The sequence below is a fragment of the Eulemur rufifrons genome, chromosome 4 (genome assembly GCF_041146395.1).
Source record: "Eulemur rufifrons isolate Redbay chromosome 4, OSU_ERuf_1, whole genome shotgun sequence".
Lineage (NCBI taxonomy): Eukaryota > Metazoa > Chordata > Mammalia > Primates > Lemuridae > Eulemur > Eulemur rufifrons.
In genome coordinates, this window is record NC_090986.1 from 78,274,442 (window position 1) to 78,300,364 (window position 25,923).

At 40.3% G+C, this 25,923-nt stretch overlaps 1 protein-coding gene across 1 annotated transcript in view; it reads right to left on the reverse strand.

Moving 5' to 3' along the window:
- The window catches only part of MIPEP (mitochondrial intermediate peptidase), a 114,784-nt gene extending 93,207 nt beyond the window's left edge, over positions 1–21,577 (reverse strand). Inside the window, exons 1-7 of the mRNA XM_069467420.1 lie at positions 21,287–21,577; positions 18,491–18,664; positions 14,639–14,727; positions 11,896–11,982; positions 6,758–6,821; positions 2,642–2,824; positions 1,941–2,097 (exon numbers count right to left, since the gene is read on the reverse strand). Of these exons, the coding sequence (XP_069323521.1) occupies positions 1,941–2,097; positions 2,642–2,824; positions 6,758–6,821; positions 11,896–11,982; positions 14,639–14,727; positions 18,491–18,664; positions 21,287–21,475 (943 nt within the window). The 5' untranslated portion in view covers positions 21,476–21,577. The remainder of the gene's footprint in view (positions 1–1,940; positions 2,098–2,641; positions 2,825–6,757; positions 6,822–11,895; positions 11,983–14,638; positions 14,728–18,490; positions 18,665–21,286) is intronic.
- Between the last annotated feature and the right edge of the window lie 4,346 nt (positions 21,578–25,923).

Here is a 25,923-nt window from a genome sequence, read left to right on the forward strand (position 1 = left end):
CAGTAAATATTTGTTGAATCAATGAATGAAAATAGAGGATGCAGATGATATAAAAGACAGAATATTTGGTCTCACGCAGCCTATGGAAAACTGTAGATTTAGACTGTGTTTACATTTTGGTCCTGCCACTTTTCAGCCGTATAATCTTAGATTCCTTATCTGTGACATGGCTACAAATAGCTACTTTACAAGGCTTCAGAGGAATTAAATGAGATACTGACAGAGTAAGCACTGAATAATGTTCTAATATTATTATTTTATATTATAATATAAAAATTAAAATACAGTACTATTGTAATCAAACTGGTAACAACAGGGACTACAGAAAAACATATAATAAAAAATACATATATAATACATAACATACATATAATGTCTATTTAGGAGCTAAATTACAAGAAACAAATTGTAAGTGCTTTAAGGGTTTGGGGACAAGGGAGTCCAAGGAAAGAAAAAAGTTTAAAAGGCTTCATGAAAGAGGTGGGTTTTGAGCTGAGTCCTGGAAAACTGGGTAAGATTTTAATAGACAGATTGGGAGGAGGAAGCTGTTCCCCACATGGGAACGACACGAGCAACGGCACCCAGGCTGGAAAGAGTGTGACGTACCTGTGGCTTAACAGAGAGCCTTGATAGGTCAAGGGAAACGGCTGTTTATGAAAGAGTGAGAAATAAAATTGGGGGGATTTAAGAGAATTTTGGAGAAGTTGAACACAAACATGAATACGGAAGGCATAAAGACAGGATAGAATTAAGGATGTGATCTTCACCCAAACAGAGTTCATTTCCAGGGTCAAGATGCACACCAGAAACCAACGGCATCTGTCACACTGTCTCCTTCTCCTCTCATCCCATGACTAAGTCTTATAACTTCGATCTCTGTGACCTTTTTTAAGAAATTTTTTGTAGACAGAGTCTCGCTATGTTGCCTAGGCTAGACTCAAACTCCTGGGCTCAAGCGATCCTCCTGCCTCTGCCTTCTGAGTAGCTGGGACTACTGACCCAGCTGATCTTGAATCTACACAGCTCCACCAGCGCAATCACCCTACTCCTGACTCACGACTCACTGCCTAAATTACAATTGGATTTTTTTTCTTTTTAAGAGACAGGTTGTGCCCTGTTGTCAAGGCTAGAGTACAGTGGCATTGTCATAGCTCACTGCAGCCTCCAGCTCCTGGGCTTAAGCAATCCTCCTGCCTCAGTCTCCTGAGTAGCTGGGGCTACAGGCATGCACCACCATGCCAAGCTAATTTTTAAATTTTTTTGTAGAGACTGGGTCTCGCTATTGCCAGGCTGGTCTCCAACTCCTGGGTGATCCTCCCACCTCAGCCTCCCAAAGTGCTAGGATTACGGATGTGAGCCACCGTGCCTGGCCAACAACTGGAATTTAATGAAACTTTTGAAAAAACTTACTATATACATTTACATGTTTATTGTATAACATTTTCTCTTAGACAGTATTCAATCATAAGGAACTCAACATAGCAGGAGACAAGTTTATCACAAACCCAAGGAAATACACTTCTCCCTCACGCCCCACACCTAGCACGGACCTTCCCAAGCAGTACTCTTGCCTCTGAAAAGAAGGCTTATAGGACAACGTATTTTGGATAGCCTACATTTAACCTTGATATTTCATATCCTCTCACCCTAATTTAATTAATTTCATTAGACTGATCACAGAAACTCGTTGAGTTAAAATGAAAATAATCTAAACTAGCATCAAATGAAAGTTTAGGTTATGATTTACTTTCAACATGCACATGAAATATATGCCAAATCATTAGCTCTCCTTAAAAACCAGTCCTATTAAAATATGTGGAAAATCACAATAAATGCCACTCTGTATTAAAAAAAGAACACTCATTTACAGATGGCTTAAAATCATAAGTTGTTTCATAAAACCCCTATTTTGCCCTTAAAAGTTGGAGAAACAGGCTTACCTGGATTTTTAGCTATTGTTCCCTGGAGAGCCCTATGGGAAAATGTAGAATACCCTACTAACTTTGCCAGAAGATCTCTATTGCTGAGCAATTCTTCTAAACATTTCAATTGACCAGCGTTGGGATAAAGAAAAATTTTATAAGCAGCTTCTCGCACCTATATTTAAAAAGTAAATAGTGAAGTAGATAAATACCATAACACAAAGTCTTATGCAACAATAACACAGGCTAACACTCACCACTTTATCTACAGATGATCACTGCTTTCAAAATAAAGTAACAGTTTACATAAGATGAATAAAGCTTTTGGAGTCATAAAATAGCAGGGGATACAACAGCATACTTGACTGGAGCTTTGGAGTACTGTTCTAGGGTATGGTGGGACAAACTTCTACCCAATGCATGTATCTCTTTGTCATAAAGCACCTTTAACCAGGTGAAGTAAAGACTTTATGCACTAAAAAGTCTCAGTAGTCTAGAATGTCAACCATTGCTGTTATACTTTAAAAATAAGGAGTTCTTTATGAGGCACAGTAGTTAAACCATTTTCGTTATTCAAAGTATTTATGGAATTGATGATCCCACAAGTTAAATTGTTAACACTTACAAGGTTTTTAAGAGTATTATTATCTCTAAATTTTGGGTCAAAACAGTAGCACACAAATGACACCTAAACAATAACGAGAATGAAATACACATACCAAGTCGTCTGATGCTTCTGCATGGAGACCATCAATGACTATGTGATTGCCATCAGATATAAAGTTGTGGTGAATGTGTTCTGGTAAGAGATGCTTCACAACCTTGTTGGGAAAGTTGGCTCCCATAAGAAATGTACTACTCAAATCCAAGATTTTAACATTAAGGTCCACTGCTCTTTTACGCTATATGTGGGGGGAACAGAAGTTATTTAAAGGCATTTCAAATTAATATTTCACAATTAATTTAACAGATAACCTATAAAGGTGACAAATCAATATACATATTGTTGAATTATATAATTTCCTAATACATTAAATATACTAAATAAAATGAATATACTGAATATATTACGTGTTATAAATGTGTAATACATTGTAAATAATAATTCTATTCTTGATAGATATTTAATATCCTGACAAAAAAGATGATCCTTGTGGTTTTCTAATGTTTCCAACCTTTAAGATTTACATAACTTCTATTTCCATGCTTTGAAATTTATGTAACTTCTAGAGTTCTATTTTATGTGTAGGTTGTATAACTAATCTTTGAAATTAACAATGTTAAAAATACAGCATCCTCCTCTGTCTCCCCACAAATCCCTTTGTTAAGTGAGTCAGAGAACAGTAGGATAGTTAGATCTATTCAATATGATGCTTAAAAAGTATGTTTAGACTAAAAAAAATAAATAAGTATTTGAAGGGCCAATTAGAAAAAATACTCAGCATTGAAAGACAGACTAAAGGACAGAGGGAAAGGAAAGTCATCAATACAATTCTTCACAAAAGTAGAGTGAATGCCCAGAAAGGAGGAAGTGTGTTGTAAAAGTTCTGATTTTGCATGTGCTTGAGATGCTGCTGAACAATGGCAGAGAGCAGTGAGAAGCAGGCTGGAGCCCCAGAGGGCAGGGCCCTGCCATCTACTCTGTGTCCCTGGCATGTGGCATGAGGACCTCGCTGCCACCAGGCCCTCAGCCTTCAGTGATGAGGGCGTGAACACTGCTGGCGCAGCTGTGCAGGCTGACTCTTCAGTCACACCTTTACAACACACACTCTCCTGAGAACAATGGGTGTTATCAGAGGGGTTGCCACAGATGTTTTAAGATGAAATATAAACTATCGTCCACATAATTAGTCAGGTCTGCTGGAGGACGAGCGATGAATTTTCAGTTATTCGTTACTAAAACACTTGACAGGTTTCTGGACAGGGCTCCTGGGGAGCTTCAGGTGAAAGTATATTACAAATATTGCTCTGGGGAGGGAGGTTTGATAGCTATTAACAGATTCTAAATATCTAGAAAGATATAGAAAATTCCAATTTCATGGGAAAAATAAGTTTTCAGAGACTCCAACATCTTCATAGTCCAGATTCTCCCTGCCCGTCTTGTTTCTGATGTGGCCACTCATCACCCCCTAATGGTAACTAGTGAAATAACACAAAGGACGACCGAGATCTGGAAATAACATTATAGTTCCAAAATTTTCCCCAAAGCTTTTGCTATGAAGAAAAAGTTAAAACGTGATAAGAATTAATTATTTGGAAGACTTTCTCACTTGGTAAAAATCCCTGGAAAAATAAAAACTGAGTTCACTTCCTGACTTCAGTGATTTGCTAGGCATATCATTTCATCACTCTGAGATAACAATTAAATGTGCAGTACTCTGAACTCTCTAAAAATTCAATGCAATTGTTATTTATTAAATGATTGCTTAAAAAATACACTTCTATTAACTTTAACCTTTTAAATTATATTCATTTGAGACCTTAAAGTAAAAATTTAAATAAGAAATAAACTGGAAAGAATATAGGCTTTATGATTTGTAGATTACATTAGTGGATTTATTTTATGATGTCTTTTTAAAAAAGTAACATGTCTTCCTTATATCCTGTCCTAGTGGAGCACCTTTGAGAACAGCCATGGAAGTTACAAGAGAGAGGAATTCAGCAGGACTACTTTAGTTGCATCTTTAATGTTGATGGTTCCTTGGCGAGGTACTTGCTGGGAAAGAGCAGCTATACTGTAAGAACACGTGTTAGATAAAAGCAGCAATGTTTATGCTGGTAAAACTGAACATACACTATTTGTCAGCAAAGTTTTGAAAGTAGCTTTCATGAGGATTATATAAAACAATAAAACCATTAATATATTCTCTATTAGCAACCTTCCTTCTGAAGATACCAAACTTGATTGTTAGCTAGCATTACTATGATTCAACATACATTCATTCCATATTACACTGAGTCAAAAACTGATATGCATTAAAAACCATGATCCATGCTCTTGGTCCCTGATAAGTATATAATTTAGATAAGCAATGCAATGACAGCATCACTGATAAAAGGCAGTTAAAGATAAATGCTGTATAAGTGAAATAAGTAAAATGTGAGTTCAGATGAATGCAAAATTCCACCTGGGGGACTGAAAAAAGCTTCCCAGACAATGTGGCCCAAAGGTGAAGGGTTCCTGGGATTTCAGCCAGGCAGAGCTGCTGAGCAGCACAGGAGGAAGACAGGGCACCAGGCACGGGGAGGGCACCGGTGTGATGAGCTGCACGGGAGCTGGGAGAGATGTGTGAACTCTTGAAGTTATCTATAATTTCACTGGACAATGGGAAGTCACTGAAGTGACTGGGCAAGAGAATAACAAATCAATCAATGCTGAGAAAACGAATCCAATGTTTAGTCGTTGGTAAGACTGACCAGCAGAAAGCCGATGGGCAGGGCTGGCAGCGCAGGCTCTGGAGTCTGTCTGACTTATAAAATTACCTCCCACAATCTCTAGGTGCCTCAGTTTCTTCCCCTATGAAACAGGAATCACAGTAGTACCAACCTCAAAGGTGCTGTGAAGACTTGATGAAAAACATATGCTTTAAAATAGTAAATGCTCAGTTGACGGAATTATGGTGAGTGTTAGGAAAACAAAGGCCTTTAGGATGGTCCAGGTATTTTGTGGTAAGGATCAAGGTGATTCGTTTTCGGGATGCAGATAGATACAGGTCTAAAGGAACAATCCAAGGACCTGGTCACTAATTAAGATATGAGAATACTGGGAAGGGAAAAAATACAACCTGACTCCAGAATTTTATTTTACAGAGAGGTATTAATGAAGAACTAACTGGTTTGGAGAGGGGCAAATCGGTCACTTTAGGCAATGTGAATTTACAGTAGAGCCCATCAGCCTCACGGGCTGCCGGGAAGGCGCATCCCGGCTCAGGGTCAGACCAGGAATCATGTGCTGAGCCATGAAAGCCACAGGTGAGTGGCTCCTGCATTCCCCAAACCCAGCACCTGTCAAAATGATAATATCCATTGTATGTGATACATATCCCCAAGACCTTGCCTTCTACTTTCCAAGATGTTGTGATAAACTAATTTCTGTTCACAGGTTAAGTGGCTTAATTATACTATATTTATTAGGAAAAACATTTATCTTTAAAACAAAACAGCATAACCGTAACAGTCTAGCCTGCAGGTGGGTCGGGGAGATGCCATGGGGCAGGCTGGACTTTCAGTGGTGTCAAGTCCCCCCACAACCTCCATTCGTCCAACTCTGAGGCTTGATACTTGGTGTTGTAGGATGCTGCGTGCTAGTAAGAACAGTGGCCAGCTTTAGAATGACAGGAACCTGAAAAAATCATCTGTCCTGGTTTCCACATCTGTAAAACGAGGGGCCTGACCGAGGTAAAGGCCATCCATCCCAGCATAAACCTTGCTCGCTACTTTAAGAACAAAAGTGTATGGCTCTGTCAAAGACATGTCTAATATAATAAATACACTCATGTAAAGTAGTGTAAGCACTACTTAATGATAGTGCCTGTACTTCCCATCTTCAGTGACATCAGCTTTCCTATTCAGTCTTTCCTGAGATGGCCCATCTCAACCTTATTCCATGACATCGAAAACACCAAAACTGTCTTGTCTTTCTTAATCTGAATTATCACCGGCTGATAGAGTAGTTTTCGGAGAGTACTGCATTCAAACACAACCTAAAGAAGAATTTCATGACAGATAAAAGACCTGAGCATTTTTATAATATTCAAGCAGTATATACAAGGGCTGTAGCAACAAAGATACCAACTAAATGTCAGTTAAATAGGAAGAGCCAAAAGAAGATTTACCTTTTCTTTGTCTAGATGGATTCCACTGATTTCAAAATCAAACATAAACAGTTCAGCCACTCGCCTATAAATGAAATGAGCCCCAGGTTATAACATATAACAAAAATCAATTTTGTTTTTAAATAAATCAGCCCCTTTGAACCTTACTGCCAAAAGTTGTTTCAACACACACACATATACAATTTGTTTGTTTGTTTTAAACAAGGCACTTACTACCCTAGAAGTCAGGTGAAACATCTAACTGACAATTATGGTTAGCTTTTCATGTAAGAGCTTATTCTTTATTCAGAGAGTACAAACCTGTGAAAGCCACTATAATAATTACTTATTTATTTCAACTCCATCCAAATCCCAATAATTAAAAACATAAAACAGTTTTTATACTTGGACAATTTTTCAAAGGCTCTCTGCATGAGATTTTCAGTTTTTCTTCCAACTAGTAGCAGCTATTTAGTATATTAAATTCTTTGATGCTGTGCCGGAAGCTGAATATCTTGGCTAATGAGAATTGTTTGCTTTCTTTTTAATCATGCTTCATGCTTAGAACCAATTTCAAGTGTAACACATTTTTTTGTCAACAATATTTTTTTAAAAAACTACCTTTTTTTCTGGAGGTAAGTTAACCAAATATTTAATCTACACTTTTGGCTTTCCTTGACTTTTCAAAATGAATATATTTACCTTCCTTATTATTGTGTCAAATACACCTTGAATGAACAGAATTATATTTCTTCTAAAATTCTGAAAATTCAGTAGACCATGTTAACAATTTAGTCATTTATCTTCCTTATTAAACAATATAAAATGTTTCACTGAAGCCCGAAGCTGTCCCCATCATCTCCACCTCATATTGGTCTCTCTCCCTGAATAGTCATCCTAAAAAATATAATACTTCCTTTTCAAAAAAGGTATCTTTGATTTGTTTTAATAAGAGAAAAAAAAGCAGAGGTTGATAAATTGGGCTGAGAATTTATCATATAAGTTTATTGCATTATACAATATAGGTTTATTGTGTAAAATAACTCTATTATAGAAAAGTATGAAAAAATTAAAACTACTAATCCCACCAAAGAAAACCACTATTAAAATTCTTGTATTAATATTCCTTCAGGCCAGGCGCGGTGGCTCACGCCTGTAATCCTAGCACTCTGGGAGGCCGAGGTGGGCGGATCGTTTGAGCTCAGGAGTTCAAGACCAGCCTGAGCAAGAGCGAGACCCCACCTCTACTAAAAATAGAAAGAAATTATATGGACAGCTAAAAATATATATAGAAAAAAATTAGCCGGGCATGGTGGCGCATGCCTGTAGTCCCAGCTACTCGGGAGGCTGAGACAGGAGGATCGCTTGAGCTCAGGAGTTTGAGGTTGCTGTGAGCTAGGCTGACGCCACAGCACTCACTCTAGCCTGGGCAACAGAGTGAGACTCTGTCTCAAAAAAAAAAAAAAAAAAAAATATTCCTTCAAATCTATTTTCAATTTATATTACTTATGTAGAATAATTGGGATCTAACTATATAAACTTTTGTATCTTGCTTTTTCTTGTAAAATTATATAACAAACATTGAACATTTCTCCGTATCTTTATTCTTCAAAAACTTGACTTTCATGTTGGTATTATGTTCTGCCTATGGACCACAAATGTTTTCATTTTTCCCATTCCTATAAACCATGATATGACTTAAAAAAAATCTTTGTTACATATATCTCTTTATCCTGTTTCCTTAAGATAAATTCCAAGAAGTTAAAATGATCAAAAACTATGCACATTGCTATATATTACCAAATTGTCCATCTTAAAGAATAAATCTTAAAGAATAAGTTTAACACTTAACTAGAGAGGATCCATTATCCCAAACTATTCTTATTCTGTTTCAACTTTATCAACTGATGGGCTCTTTGCCTTATTCTACCTTTCTTTAATGGTGGCAGGTCCCATTTAGTAAGTGACTATGACGGGCCAGGTACCGAGCAAAGTGGCTTACATGAATTATTTCATCTAAACCTCATAGTAATCTTATGAAATACTTTTCCATTCCCCTTTAACAAAGTAGAACACTAAGGCTTAAAGAGCTATGAAGCCAATATCCCACTCAGGCAGGGTAATTCTAGGACTGCAACTCCAGCCCCTTCACACTTATTACAAGTGCTGTACCCAAGACACACCGGTATAAGTTTAATGACCATCTGTTCCTATTCCTTATTTTCTGAAATGAGAGTTTCACAAAAATAGTCCTTTGTCCATTTTTCTACAAGGGGGTTTGCATTCTTGTTTTTTTTTTTTTTTTTTTTTTTTAGTAATTTGTAAGGTCTTTTAACATAGCAAATATATTAACCCTTTGTCATATAAGTAATATTTGTTGTATTTGTGTATCCTGACTTTTAATGTGGAAGGGTTTTGGCATACCAAAGTTTATAATTTTTATATGATTAAATTGATCAATCTTTTCTTTTGTGGTATGACTTTGGTATCATGCCAAGAAAGACCTTCCACATCCAAGATTATCAATACTTCTATGATTTCTTAAAATTTAAATCTTTAATCAACCTTTTTTTTTCCAAAATGATTCTCCATTGGGCTAACATAATTTACTGAAAACCAAGTCCTTCTCTACAGATATGAAATGACACTTCTATCACAAACTAAATACATATATCTGTGTCAGTGTCTGAAACTGTCCTATTCTTTCATTGATCTAATTAACTATTCTGGCATAAGTATAATGTTATTTAAATGCAGTATTTTTACAATATGTTTACTCTCTAAGTCATTTTTATTACTTTCTTTATCAGATTTTTCTGGCATATTTATTCTCTATGACTTCATTTTAAGTAGTAACAAAAAAAAATCTTCTTTAGATATGGATTAGATAGCATTAAACCTACAGACTGGCAGAGAACACTACCGATCTTTCTTCTTCTTTCTCTAAGAATACAGTGTTTCTCCATTTCTGTCACCTTTCGTGCTTCCTAGGTGTGTGTGTGTGCATTAGGTTCTGCACTCATTGCCTTCCTGAGTTTATTCCAATGTGTATTACAGCTTTTGTTGTTCTTGTGACTGGGATTTCCCCTCCATTATATTTTCTGGAGTGTGTGTTTGTTATACTCTTTGCATGCATGAAAGCTCGTAATGGTTTTGGAAAACCCCAAGTTAAGCAGGGTTTTTTTTTTTATGGCTAGGCTTCTCAGAGACCCTAAACTACTAAAATTCTCCAAGGGGAGAAATACATTGATATATCATTTTTCCAAACCTATTGACCAATGGGACCCTTCTGAGAAAACTTCTGAACATCTCATGGAACTAGTATTTCAAGGATTGCGCCTAAGAATAAGATGAGTAACTCAATTTAAACCATTACTTCTATACATTAACTTATCAGAAAAGATACTTTATTAAGCTTACAATTCCTTGTTTTAGCCACTGTCTTATACTTTACCATATATAAGGTTCTAAAATATAGTTCTTTCGGGGTGCTAGCCAACAATCTTGATGATGTACAACTGCCACATTTCAATAATTATTATTTCAAATTCTTTTCTTCCAAGTTGCTTTTCCTTTATAGACTACTGCTATTCTACTGAGTTTATTTTCCCCGATGTATTTATCATCTCATTGCTTAAAAGTTCCTATTGGCCTTTTTAGTAATATCTAGAAATGTGATATGTATCCTACAAGTTCTTTGTATCTAAAATAATCTGTTAGTCCTTTATAATTTTTACATGTAAACGTGGAAATGTCAACCTTTAGTAGTCAGCTTATGAATAACCTTATTTTCAACATTTTTTGTTGTTGTCAGTACCAGCTAAGTATGAATCTGGCACAATTAATAAAGTATTCAACTTTTACTTGCTTTGCTAATGAAGGCAATATAATGCCCAAGCCTGAACTTACAATGAAAGTAACTACTCTGATGACACAGCTAGCCTTGCTAGTCTCCTGAGCATCAGGGTCAAGGCAATGAAACAAGACAAGGTACCTGCATACCTGCCAGTCAGGTGAAAACAACCCCTCAAAAACTAAGCCTCATTATGCTACTTCAATGGCACGGTATGCACGTATTAGTAAGTAGCAAGATTTGGCTAACTGGAACCTGTAGAACAGGGCTGCCCGTGGGGTCACAAGCCCCATATGGAGACAGAAAAGGAGAAGGAAGCAGGAGGGGGGAGAGTCAAGTTGTCAAAGGACGTGTCCCACAAACAAAAAACAGATAAACAGGTACAAATGAGTAAGAAAAACAAATTAATCTCTATGTGATGACATGAATATTTTATAGGCAACTTAATGACAAACCCTACTACATTTATTTTATAAATAAATAAATTTAGCAAAGGAATGAGATATCCGACATCCAAATCAAATATTCTTATGTATTGACTTAAAAATTAGGCCCTTTCAATTTAGATTAATAAATGTAATCTAATGCAGCAGTCCCCAGCCTTTTTGGTATCAGAGACCGGTTTCATGAAGACAGTTTTTCCACGGACCACGGACCAGGAGTGGGTAGAGGGGTGTGTGGTGCGGAGCTCAAGCAGTGATGCTTGGCCCGGTTCCTAGCAAGGCCACAGACCGGCACCGGGCTGCGGCCCAGGGGTTGGGGACCACAGATCTACTGAACCAAAGCAAATCATTACAAGGATCTTGACATCCGCCCAGTAAATCCAAGCAATTTGCCTATGTCTTCTGATGGCATCAATTATGGAACTCTGAGCACACAGCTAAGTGCAATTATCAACTGCTTGGAGGAGCTCATTCCTCAGTGAAGCGCGTATCACACGCCACGAACGCTGGAGGTGCTGAGGATGCAGCGGTGAACCTAACAGACCAAGCCCCTGTCCTCAAGGAGCCTGCAGTCTAGTGAGGTGCAGAGGTGATAAACAAGTTAACAAATAGATAACACAATGCTGGAAGCTATTAGGGCCGTGAAGAATAAATCAGGGTAAGAGGACGGAGTGCGACCTGATGGAAAGGCCTCGGAGGAGACACCATTTCAGTGGACGCCTAGAGAGAGTGCAGGGGTTGTGTAGATCCCTGTGGAAGAACATTCCAGACGGGGGCCTGCAAGTGCAGAGGCCCTGGGGGGAGTCTCCCAGCCTCACCTCTAGAGTCACAGTCATAACCAGTGCAAAGAAATGAGTGAGTACCTGGTTTCTGGATCAAGGGAATCCACAAGTTTTTTATCAGCTAGTAATTTTTGCAAACTTTGATATAATTCCACATTTGTGTTCAACCTAGAAAAATTACAAATAAAAAAATTAAATTTTTTCCTAATACCGTAATTTTAACTTTACATCAAAAGAATGGTATCAATCGTAGCATACACATTCCCAGAGGCCAGAAGTTAGAGTGGTTTTTTTTTAGTTCTGCATCTGGACCAGGAATAGCATAACCATTCTTAGAAACTAAACTTTTCAGTACAGGGACAGGCAGCCTGTTAGAAAAAGTGTTGAGGTACTAACTATTCTGGAAGGTGAACAGATAAATTTAAACCCACAGTCAACAGCTGGGGCAGGAAGAGCAGACAGGGAAGAGGGGAGGGGAGGAATGCGGTCACTAGTGATCTAACTGAGAGCTAGTTCCCTTTATCAGTATGCCAATGGTCATTTGTGTGTTTTTCTTAATAAAAGGAAAGGAGTAAGGATGGGGGGGAGGATGAACAAACAGAAAGATTTTCCAGTCCTGAACGGAGCACCCCAGTGTGCAGGCTAGCTGTGCTCATGTGGCTGAGAGTGGCTGGCTCACACCATCAGGGAGAGCCCAGGACACAGCTTTGGAGCCACACGCCCAGGATGTGAGACTGGCCCTGCTACTGCCCTAGGACCCTGGGCAAGTGATTCAGACGTTAGGTTGCCGTGAGGATTAAATGAGCCACAGCAACTGGCAGACGGTGGTGCTGGCCTGCCCTTAGCCAAAGCTGGGGAGCACAGGGCCCACAGCTGGGCACTGGCCTCAGCCAGACCCCCAGGACCCCTGGCAAGGAACCCAGTCCCTCCTCAAAAGATGCCAAAAAGCCCTGGAACTCAGAGCCAAACAGTGAGCTGGGTTTAGATACAATCCATCCCTGGTCTGGTGGACCCTGAGGGAGGGACAAGGTTGTGAGAAGTATCCACCAGTTCCTCCTACTCAGGAACTCAAGGATGGTCCAGTTCCCCAGTTCACAATCAAAACGCTGAAGTTTTATATAAATCGAAGAGTTTCTGTTGCCACTGCTCTCGGGGGCCTTCTAGAACACCAAGGGAACTGAGGTAGTCACCAGCAAACAAAACACACTCACCAAGGGCCAGGCTCCCAGGCATGGATCCCAGGAGTCAGGGAGAAAGTGAGCATGGTGCCCACCTCCTCCTGACCCGCTCGCCCACAGAGCCTCACCTCGCAGCAGGACGGCAGCGCTCCCGCTCGAGAAACGTGAGCACATCTCCCACTGTGTTTTACGTTGGAAGACTCTGAGATAAAGTCCATACTTTAGTTTACATTTGACATTAATCCTCAACAACTGCACCTAATTTTAGGCTTTTTTCCACTACTACTGGAAAATAAATCAATTTTCCATATGTACCTAAATTCATCCTGACTTTTCAAACATCAGCTGAACAAGTTAGTTAAGGTACAATTCAGTTACACGAAAGGAAAACATGTGCCACAGTCCTTAGAGGAAACAGAGCGGAGCTTAGGAGAGGCTATGCATGCTGGTTTAGGACCTGACTTTCAGTGGATTGAAACGCTCCTTCCATGGTGAGTGAAGATCACAGGCGCTCCCGACACCACATCACTACCAACTGCGGTTCCCTGCCATCTTCCCACACAGTTAAGAGTGCTCACCCACTAGACCTGCACCTAAACTTGGCAGGGCACAGTGCTCAGCGCACAGCTGCTCTGACTCGCTCTGTCTCCCAAGGGGTCCCCAGGTCCAGCACCTTCAGCCTGCCAAGTGTCTGCACTGTGAAGAGTTCTATCCCTTTCCTCAAGCTGATTTTCAATGGCTATAGGAAAAGTCACACAGATTGTGCCAAAGTGAGCAAATGCTGCTCAACCCAGGGAAAAGCAGCAGCTGGAAGATCCTGCGCATCTTCCAGGAAGCCACATCTAACTAGAGAAGCCGGCACCCTCCACCTCCTCCAACTTCCAGTGTCTGAAATAGTCTTGCCCACAGTAAATTCCCGCCAGGCAAGCCTGGGCTCTCCCCAGCTCTCTGTTCTGCCTGGCATGGTGCCATGCACCTAAGTGCTCTGGAACATAGCACTGCCCACCGTTAAGTTATTTCAACAAGCATTATGGCGCTCTCGTAAACGGCTTAAAAACATTTACATTTACCTCAGAATCACTTTAAAATACCTCACTCCGTCATAGCCTCAGCCAGCAGCCTGCCTTGGCCCTCCCACAGGGTTTTATGGTCTCCCCAGACTCCCCTAATCCCAACTCGACAGGGACTGCAAGGGCACTGTGCATGCACCATTCTGGCTTCTCGCCCCACGGCCCACAGCCGTCAGTGCAATAGCGATTTAATCAAGCGATAATCTACCTACTCCAACTTGCTACTAACACATGAAAAAACCCTCCCTTAAGGTAAACAACAATGAGGATAACAGGGACACTGGATGTTTGCTAGGTGCCTGACATCGTATGATCCCTTTGCATTTGCCTCATTTAATCCGCACAGCGACCCTAAGAGGCGGCATTAACTTGATTACCCCATTTACAGACAAGGAAAGGACTAAGAGAACAATAAATATCTACCCCCAAGCCCCAGTGCTCATGGCCTGCCCCCAAGCCCGCCCTCTGCTCACACACCACCTCCCACCCTGCTGGGAGCACTGTGGACAAAACTGCCACGGCACAAGTCCGTGAAATCATGTCACGCAACACTGGAACGGAGGGAACAGCACATACTTCTCTACCATGGTGCCAATACTTCTACAAGCTTCTTCCGCCGCCTCTCTGAATGCTGGCTCAGGATGAGCAATTTTCACAAAATCAGCCTAATAAAGGGGAAAGACAAAACCAAAAGGGAGTTTGATGGAAAGCTTTCTTCCAGGATCTGAGGGCGAAAATGAAAACCTGTGTTTTAAAATGTGCCATTTGGCTTGACCTATGCATTTCCATTACTGAATTTTCCCTAAACGAGAAAGGCAAAGAAGCGTCTTTCTGACCATTTATTGATTCTGTTACTCCTTAAAACCAAGTTTGTCTCATTCCAAAGAAAATACTTTTACTAACTTTATTTCAGAAAAGTTTTTCTCTTTCAAATATAAACACCAAGCATATTCAGTTCAAAATAACAGACACTGGTTTCAAATATTCTAAATCTGTCTAACTAAAATTCTTTGCGATATGGTTCTCACATGCTAATTTAACCTGGCTCTGGACAACTCTTAGAGGCTATTTTTTTAAATTGACACACAGTAGAGTTTCAAAACTGACTTAACTACCTTCTAGTCTTTGTGCAGAAAACAAAGGCACATTCTCTTTATAGCCTTTTTAATAAAATATGAATTCACAGTCCCTACCTAATATCGTACACAACTACCACCGCCATCACGATTAAACTGAGAATTATTTTTTTTAAAAGATGAAATCAGGCTGGGCGCGGTGGCTCACACTTCTAATCCTAGCACTCTGGGAGGCCGAGGTGGGAGGATCGCTCGAGGTCAGGAGTTCGAGACCAGCCTGAGCAAGAGCGAGACCCTGTCTCTACTAAAAAATAGAAAGAAATTGTCTGGACAACTAAAAATATATGTAGAAAAAAATTAGCCGAGCATGGTGGCACATGCCTGTAGTCCCAGCTATTCAGGAGGCTGAGGCAGGAGGATTGCTTGAGCACAGGAGTTTGAGGTTGCTGTGAGCTAGGCTGACGCCACGGCACTCTAGCCTGGGCAACAGAGCAAGACTCTGTCTCAAAAAAAAAAGATGAAATCATATAAAATTAGATTTTTAGTTTACATGTTAACTGCAGTACATTGCAAAAGAAAAATCCAGGGGAACTATGAAACACTGTTTATTTTCTTTATTCTTCAAGAAGACATGTATGACTGTAATATGAAATAAAATCACCACAATATAAAATTTCCTAATTTTATTATCAAATAATTTTTAATACAAAAACATTTAAATCCATAGTTTGATACATGTGTAACAATAGGTAACAATAATATGACATTAGTACTAAATATCCTGAAAAATGATCTATGTAAATCTACATGTTGTAGAACTTATGTTCAACGTGGAAATTCAAAACACTAGCATGCATTTTAAACACTGACTTGTAATAGTGATGATGAAAACAGTTCTGTTACATAACAACTATATTTAAAAAAGGAAAAGAAAGCAAAACAGAATGACTATTTGGTGAGAAATAGTTTAGAGTTTATAAAACTACTGCCTTATAATGGTACTGATCTTACTTGCAGGTAATATCTTAAAAATTCAAAAAGGAAGAAGGATCTTTGAATTTCTTTACCCAGACAGTTACATATATAAATCACATTACAGTTTTTTTTAAGTTTTTAAAATAAGATACTACTATACATCATAAATATAAAAAACTTTAAAGTTAGGACAAGATACAGGGCAGAGAAGTTAAACTCTTTTAATGAAGAGCAAAAGCAAAAATGTGGGGGAAAAAATCCTAGAACACTGTTTAATTAAGACAGAGACTAAGACAACAAACACACAGTGAATTCTGGGACTTGTGACTGCCAAAGCCAATACAGCCATCCCTCTGTACCTGTGGGGCACTGGTCCCAGGACCTCCCTGGGGCTATAAAACTCGAGGATGCTCAAGTCCCTGACATAAAATGGTACAGTATTTGCATATAACCTACGAGTATCCTCTGGCATACTTTAAATCATCTCTGATTATTTATAATACCTAATACAATGTAAATGTTAAATAAATAGTTGTTGTATTGTTTAGGGACTAATGACAAGAAAAGTCTGTGCACATTCAGCACAGATGTGGTTTTTTCCCCCAAATATTTTTGATCTGAGGTTGGTGCAGAACCCTGGCTATGGAAGGCTGACTGTACTTGATTATTCCCAAGTGACAATATTGACATACATTTTCCTTTTCAGATTTCAGTGACATAATCACGGAGAGAAGGTGCGAGATCTCTTTTTTGGCAGTGCATGGCCATAGCTCCTCCATCACCCAAAAAAACAGCTCCTCTGTACTTACTGGAAGGATAAAACACAGGCTCAGTGAAACAGAACTGACCACCCAGAGCCTGCAACTTCACTTTTGGGGAAAACCCTTTAAAATAAGACACCTTATCAGTTTCCTTAAAACTGGGAAGCTTATGGTGACCATCTGTAAGGTGTTACTGCTCAACTCAAGGAAATGTTCTGCAAAAGCACAAGGAACAAAAATAGAGAGGTGTTATGCTGGGTGAAAGAAGTCAGTCTCAAAAGGGATATAGGACTCCATTTCAATGACATTCTAGAAAACACAAAACTATTATATAGGGATGGAGAACTGATTAGTGTTGTCAGAGGTGAGAGGGGAGGGGTGGTGTGACTAGAAAGGGAGCTTTTTTGAGGTGATGGAACAGCTCTGTATCCTGATTGTGGTAGTGGTTATACAAATTCATAAAACTGTACTGCCCCCCAAAAGAAGTCAATTTTACTGTATGATAATTTTGAAAATACATAAATACTTATTTTAAAAGATGGGGAGGCTAACTAACTTTCCAACTTCTCCAGGTAAAGGTTTGTCTGACCCAAGCAGCCAGCCCTGGAATGGTAAGAACTGGCACTCGACAGCCACACTGCCTAGACCTCAAGCCCAGCTGCACCACACACTGGCTATGTGACATCCGGCACGTCACTCCCCGCGCAACCCACCCCCCCACCCTGGCTGGGCCCCAGCCCAGGGCCTTTCTTCCCTCATCTGAAAATAGACATATGCTGAGGTTACCTCAGCTCATCCAGGGAAACCTTTTACCAGGGCCCATGGCCTAATAAGATCTAAAAAGAAAGTTAACACCAGAATAGAAACTCCATGAAGTCAGAGATTGGGTCTGTTTCATCCATGACTATAGTCTCAGTGCTTAGATAGCGTCTGGCATATAGCAGGTGCTCAACACTGAATGAATGTGAGGAAAAATACAGTTCAATACCACACAGACAGGATCATGAATGATCACTATTTTGGATTATGTGCACCACTAATTGCCTTCATTGTTAGGAGCAATCAAGAGTTGGCTCTTTTGGGCTGACAGAAAATTATGCAATGGGCTTCTTGGTGAAGAGATCCAGGTATACTTCTATTTCAACTTTAAATGTTTTTTTTCAAAATCTTTAATACAATCAGTTTGATGTCAAAACTTCTGAAAAGATTTATAAAAACTGGTTTCACTCCTCTTATGAAAGAGAAGAATTTTGTTGTAAATGTACGCATGAAATGTTCTATTAGAATTTTGGTAGAAGCTTTCATAAATGAAGAACCTTTGTCAAACAAAGAATCTTTGCTGTATTACTAATCCTCTTTTTATTACATATTACACGTGTATTTCATTAAATATACATATTAAAGTACAAGTTCTAAATGTCACCTTTCCTGTACATGTTTCCTGTTCTTAATGACATACTTTATCATAACAAATGATACCAAACAGATCTCAAATAGGTTCAGACATTTTTAACCTTATAGTCTCACATTAATCTTAAATAACAAAGGATAAACGTCACTTAAATTTTAATAGCTTCAAAGAGAGGTAGCTTCAAGTCTTAAACAAAGCTTCTTACCAAATCGGCCACTTTGCACAAGGAATCTGAGAGCTCATCAAAAATGCATACAGTCTGGGGCCCCGGCGGGGTAGAACATGCGCGCTCCACAAGCACTTCTGTCTTTTTCAAGGCTTTTTCTTGTGCAATATGAAATCCTTCTGGGGCACTGAGCTCAGGAACTCCAAAAAGACCCTTAAAACCAAAAAAATGTCCAATTTATAACTTCTTTTGTATTAACTAAAAATACTTTTTTCATAAAGAAAATCTTGGTTTTCATTGTTGTATCATTTAATTATATCTGTCACCACAGATACCACTTTCCCACTCCCCATATTACTCCCCATAAATTAGACTAAAAATGCTTTAAGAACATAATTTTTCTTCAATTTCTAATTATTTTCTAAAAAACATAAATTGAATGGTAAGGGTTCAAAATCCAGCTCTGTCACTACTGCAGAATCTAACTCACAGTGGCTGGATTAACAGAGATAATACATGTTTAAAAAAAACCAGTCCCTGCCACATAGAAAGCATTTAAAAGATGTTAGCTATAATTATTATTACTAGCTTGTAGTAATAAGCCAGCCAACTTATTTCTCCTCCTAGGCCTCAATTTTTTTAGCAGATACAATGAAATGATAATACATACCTCACAGCATCGATAGAGGTTATAAGTTAGAAAGTATATGTCAAGTACTACGGAGACTGTCTGACATAGAGTAAGATCTCAGGACATAGTACCAATTATTCTATAACTATAAAATAGGGTGGATGAGTCGATTATCAAGTACATAGACATGTTGGAAAAATTTGGTGAACATATTAAACCAAGTCATTAGGCTGAAACTGGCAGCGAATTTTATATCTCCAAAGACATTTCAATATCTTGACAAAAATAAAAATCACTAATCTAATGGGAATGACCATCCTCTTGTACCAGTTCAAATATACTTGTTAGAGTACTCAGGAAGGCAGGAAAAAAACAAACATTTAATATGCATCTACTGCATGCCACGAAATGTGTGTATATAATTCTCCTTTTATGGATAAGGAAACATGCTTTAAGAAGTTAGAAAAAAACATGTCTGAGGTCAGGAATTAATAGCAGGAAAGTCAGAATTTGAACCTGTCCTGTATATCTCTAAAGCCCACACTTTTCCATACTTCTTTATTATTAAATTTTAAATGATTTCTCTGTTTGAAAGTCTCTCCTGAGAAGGTGAACTCCTAGAGGCAGGAGCCCTTCCTGTCCTTCGTTGCTTTAACCAGCTAACCAACAGAATGTCTAACTCAACCTAGGAAACGAATGGAGCAGATGCTAACTGTTATAAATTAACTTTGTAGGTGTTTTACATATACATTTTTGGAAACCCCAACAGGTAAAACTTCAGGCCTTATAAGGCCTACTATTTCTACAAGAAGGAATACGTGAAGTTAAGCTGTTAACCTCTCTTCAAAATACATCACAAGTTGAAGAAAATAAATTGAAAGACAGTTGGGAGCAGAGCAGAATCAGGACCAAAAATAAATTTAATCTTTATGCTGCTTTAATTTCTACTTCCCAGTACAAACTCCTAATCCTGCTCTTAGGAATTCTAACTCTCAGATTCTCAAGATAATGCTAAAAAGGCTACATAAACTTTTTTCTTTTAGGCAAAAACCAATTCACAAATTTGAAAATCTGTTATCAGTGCCTAAAATCATAATGCACAAATGAAAGAGTAATAAAGCTAAAATTAGTTATATTTTATCAACCCAACTACCTACAGGTAGTTCTCCTTCTCAAAACGCCAACTATGTTACACCAACATTAAGAGTAGGCTCTTAGGGCAGCTGGTGCAACAAATTTCACACAAAATTTTTTTTAAATAGACAAAGCTAATGACAGTGACAAAATAAAGAAACACACCCTTAAGCTCACTGCAACCATAACCTAGACTCTTCTTTATAAGAAAGGTAGTGGTACAACGAAGAAATTTTAAAAGGCAAAAATAAAAGTAACCCTTAACCTAAAATGAACAAAATTTACAAATGCAAAGTAGAACAGGCATCAGGTAAGTCCTTTCCAAGTTTGCCTTCTTTTCATCTTTCATTCATTCATTCAATAATTATTGAGTGCCTACTAAATGCCAGACACCATGCCAAGCAGGGTGGATACAGAAATAAATAAGAACCAAAGAATTCAGTCTAGCGACTTCTTGGGGTAAGAAATCAAAGCGATCAACTCCATTGCACTATAGGAAATCAGACTCAACAGTTCTGAGTTTTAAAAGAAAACAAGAAAGCCCAACGCTATGAAATAAATTAATGAGTGACGGAATTTCGGGCATCAATGAAATTACTATTATACTACTGAAGGCAAGTGTGTCCTTGCAAAAAGACACCTTGATAGCCAACGTGAACACACAAGGCTAGGCCTCTTATGGAAAGCGTAGCGTTGGAGCAAAAGTGAACTTTAGAGGGGGTGGGACTGAGTGTACGGGGAGGGCGGGACCCTGCAGGCCGAATTCACCGCCACCACGAACTATTTTAAATTCACGTGGAGCTAGGGGTTCATCAGAAGCAGGTCCTGGACCACACACTTTGGGGAGGAGACCACCAAACGCCGCCTGTCCAGACCCCTTTAAACCCAGCCCCTGAATGAGGTGACCGGCAAGGACAAGAGTGCAAACGATACCCCACCATATAAGGTGGGTTCGCTGTCCGGCTCCTGCCAGTCCCAGACAACCTAGCCCGCGTCGCCGCTGGCTGCGCGGAGAAGGGGGCCTGCTTAGCTCCGGGGAGCAAGGACAGCCCCTCTCCCGCGCCGCTCACCCGGCGCTCGCTGAACAGGTCCAAGCTGCGGCCCTGAGGCTTGACATTGAACGCGGCGCCCACCGGGGACCAGCTGGTGCTGACCCTCCGGGCCCGGATCCCGGCTCCGAGGATGCCCCGGCCCACCCGCCCCGGTCGCAGAGCCGCTACTCCGGCTCCCAGGCCGGCCAGGCTGCGGGCACACAGCATAGTGTCCTGGAGGAAGCCCCTTTCCCAGCCAGTAGACCCCTGCCTCCGCGCCGCAGCCCCAGCTGGGAGCGTGCGCGCTTTGCGTTTCCAAGGCAGCGGCCCTCGCCGCTCCACGTGACGCCAGCGCTTCCGGGTCGGGGCGCGCGGCCTTCAGGACGTGAGCACGTCGACGTCCCGGGGGCAAGAGCGTCGCCTTGCCGCCTTCTCGGCACCCATGGAGGTTTAGCGCCCCCGTGTACCCGGAGTAAGGAACGGCTAGGGCTTGCCCTTCCTCTCCCACGTGGCTCGACCGGGCGGGCAAAGCCTCCTTAACAAGTTCCAGTTCCTGCAAGAGCAGTGAGCTTCAGTGCTTGCTCCAACGTGACTTAGGGACAGAGCCTGGGGCAGGATCCGGGACCGCTGACGCGCAGTCGAGCCAGTCTGTCCTATCAATGTGTCTGCATTCGAAAAGATGGGTTAAATTAAATATATGTTTATTTAATTTAATGACTGTGAATCCGTGTTACGGTTGTGTGCAACTGAGTGAATTAACTATCTGTGAATCTTCATCCCTTTTGATTTCTAAAATTATTATAATCTACAATATAAATTTCAATCAACAATACAGAAATAAAAAGATTTGGGGGGAGGAGGGAGGAAAGGCGTTAGGAAACTGAGTTTGGGCTTAAGAACGGAGGCGTGTGGGACAGTGCCATGGGGGCGCGGGGGCTCTCCGGACAGCCTTCGCCTCCCCCAACAGTCGGGGTCCAGGTTCCTGTCCAGGATCGTAGCCGGAACCTTGCTAAACTTCAGTGTCCTCGTGTGCAGAGAGGAGCTTGTACAAGAGTGCGTAGGGATGAGGGATGGAAAGAAGGGGTTTTGTTAACAGTAAGATGTTTTTATTTTGAGAGGCTTCCCTGGGTAGGCAGGAGGGCCAATGGATGGAAAAGGCACTGCGGTTATAGGAAAGGGACGTGGGGTTGCTGGAGCAACTCTCAGCTTTTGCCTGCCCAAGCTGAGGGCTGCCCCGGAGAACTGCCTCTCTGCTCTGGCCTTGGTGGGGTGGAGCTGCTGAGTGGGGACTCCACCTGGGACGGGCCCCTTGACAATCGACCCTTCTGTGCAAGGGAAGCCGGTGGGCTGGTGGAAGGCAGGAAGACCTCGTAGGACAGTAGGCAAGAGGAGATCTTGCTACTGCAACCTCTGCGCGCTCTAAATGCCACGTCTCTGCCTCAGCTTTCTTTACTTGGGAACCAGACACCCCATGGTTCCTATAAACCAGTGTCTGAATGTGGGGGGTATGGAGGGCGGTGGTCTTCCGTGAACTAATGAAAGGATGATTCTTTTGCCTCGGGTCCCAGAGGTGTGACTTTTGCAAAGGAACAAGAACACAAGTAAACCGTTTTATTTCATGGCAAACCACTACATTTTTTTTTTTTTAACGTGCTTTATTTGAAGTTCCTTCAGAGCTTTATCTCACCCTGAATGTTTAGTCCTAGGGTAAAGCTCTGCTCGTTTTTAACATTGCCCGTAGGGTTTGAGCAGTCTGAAGCTTCTCTAAAATTCCAGTTTTAAATGGAGTTTGAAAAAAAAAAAAAAAAAAAAACAACTAAAAATGAAACTACCATAGCAGCCAGCACTCCCACTCCTGGGTATTTATCAAAAAGATAAGAAATGAGGATATCAAAGAGATCCTTGCACCACACCCCATGTTTACTGCAGCACTATTCACAATACCAATATAGGGAGTCAACCTCAGTGTCCATCAACAGATGAAGGGATCAGAAAATGTGATGTAGCTATATAATGGAATACTATTGAGCCATAAAAAAGAGGGAGATCCTTTCATTCAGAGCAACATGGATGAGCCTCGTGGACATTACGTTAAGTGAAAGAAGCCAAGCACAGACAGATGAATACTACATGTTCTTACTCATATGTCAGAGCTAAAAATAAAAAAATGAGCTCATAGCAGTAGAGAGTAGAATTGGAGAGGGTGGAGAGGGTAGGAGGAGACGAGGATAGGGAGAGGTTGGTTAATGGGTGCAAAATTACAGTTAAATAGAAAGACTAAATTCTAATGTTCAATAGCATAGTAAGGTGACCATAGTTAACAACAATGTATTACATATTTCAAAATAGCTAAAAGAGAGGACTTGAAATGTTGCCAATGCATAGGAATGATAAATGTTTGAGATGGATATGCTAATTACCCTGATTTGATCATTACATGTTGTACGCATCCATCAAAATATCACTCCACATCTCATACATTATGTACGATTATTACATGTCAACTAAAAATATAAGGAACTTAAAAATGTAGGGTTTCTTTTAACTTTAGCCTGGTAGGGGGAAAAGCCCAACTGATAATGATGATGATGATAAATAACAATTGTAACATAGTTAAGATAAGTACCATAGTGTACCCATAGAATTCTTTAAAACTTAGCCATAAATTCTATATTGTGTTTGAGTGGTAACTTGTGATTTCATTTTCTACTTTTTTTAATCTAAGATTTAAAGTTATTTAAAACCCCCAAGTTCCTAACAGGATGTTGATTAATGTCACTGGTTGGGTCTCAGGGGACCCATGTCATTGCAGACCTAGTGCCTGTATAGCTAGCAGGCAAGTGGGTTATGCAGGAAAGAAAAATCCATCAATATATTTGACAAAAATGCTTATTTTATCATCTTTTTTAAAAAGGAGTTTCAACTCCGAGAGGCTTTCTTTAGCTCAGAACAGATTTTATACACTAGCCATTTATATTGCAAACATTTAAGCATAAAACCTCCCTCAGTCATCAGGATGCCGACTGGTGCTCCGGTGTACAGGGTATCTTGTGTCTCTGAGAGCCTGACATAATGAGACTGCTCAAAACTGCATCTAATTTCACAGACAGCCAATGAAAAATAACCCCAAATGGCAGATTAAACACCCTCCGCGGTCAACTTTATCTTTTAAAGTCCTTTAAAATGTGTTTTACATCTCATCTTCTATATCCACCCTGCAAAAAGAGTTTTATAAAAACTTGTTTCTTTTGTCCTAGCCATAAATTGTGTTTTTTTTCCTTATGCCTGTCTCAGCCTATAAAGTATTGTTCCTAATAGAAGGGAGTTAGCACAGTTATTCCCCTTTGGGGCCATAACAAAATCAGACTTTGCACTGGGGAAAAACAACCTGGGTTATTACAATTCAGAAAGGCCAAGGAGGAAGGACACTCTGGCTCAATAACGAGAATGGTGAGTCACTCTGTAGCTGCAGGTGAGAAGCGGGGTGCAGCGTTTCAGGAGGTGCTCCTTCTCTGTGGGGGCCGGGCAGGGTCAGGCCTGAGAGCGACGCCTCCGTGAATTTTGCACCCCGTGGGCCTCACTTGCTTTACCCCATCCTGGCTCTGTTCCATGGGAAATATAAACTAAGGAAGGCCAATAAAATGCTTACAAACAGACATTATTTCTATTTCTGTAGATTTGCAACATTTTCCATAACCACCAAGTCATTTTTAAATATTACATCTACATCACCGTTGCCTGCTTATAGTGATAATTCAGAAAAATCCCACTTTCTTGAGGAATAGGTCCATGTTGACTTGGTTGCAGTATGGATAGAATGACTATAAATCCTATGGCTTTGGGAACAATTCCATTTCAGGTGGCACATTCTGCCAGGCAACATGTCCCATGTGTGGCTTAGAAAATGCTCTATCTTAAACATGCACTGAGCCTGGGTCCTTGTGCTTCTCCGTTAGTCACCCTCAAGTGTCACCCCAGGGATTAGAGACTAACACAAGCACCACGAGGTGAGTGACAATCAATATAAATGTGAATAATTAACTGTCACCATTTGGTACCAGGCAGGCCAGAAAAAGAATCCATCGGAACCATCACCCAGTAGCCATGCTTTGGTTTGGCGGGCTAGCCTTCATAGTGAGGTATGAGGAACGAGAATATCATGGCAAGAATGACTCTTTCAAACTCGAAGGACACCAGTAGTCTTTATTTGCTTAGGCAAATTTTATGAATACATATGGTTTAAATTCTTAGCGTAGAAAAGTGTATCAAGTTAACTTAAACATATGTAATTACTTGCCAGATTTTAGAGGAGGCTTGGGACTGTACAAAATTACTTAGGTCAACCGCTATTGCACAACAGGAGATTGGGGCACAGAAAAGCTCAATAACTCACCCGATCCGATTCCTTTGTCTTGGCTGGAACAACAACCCATATACTTCAGTCCTTAGTCTTGGGCTTTTTCCACTGTAATCACTGCCCCTATCCTTGGACCATGGGCCAGGAAAGATTCTTTCAGATGAAAGCAGTAGTGACAACAACAGCTACCTGTATCGAACTGGTTGAAGACAACAAAGAGAATGTGTGGCTCTCAGGACAAGACAGTCCCAGGAGAGCTCTGCCTTGAGGTACAGCTGGATTTGGGGGCCTAAACCTCGCCCTGGGGCTGGGTTACTCC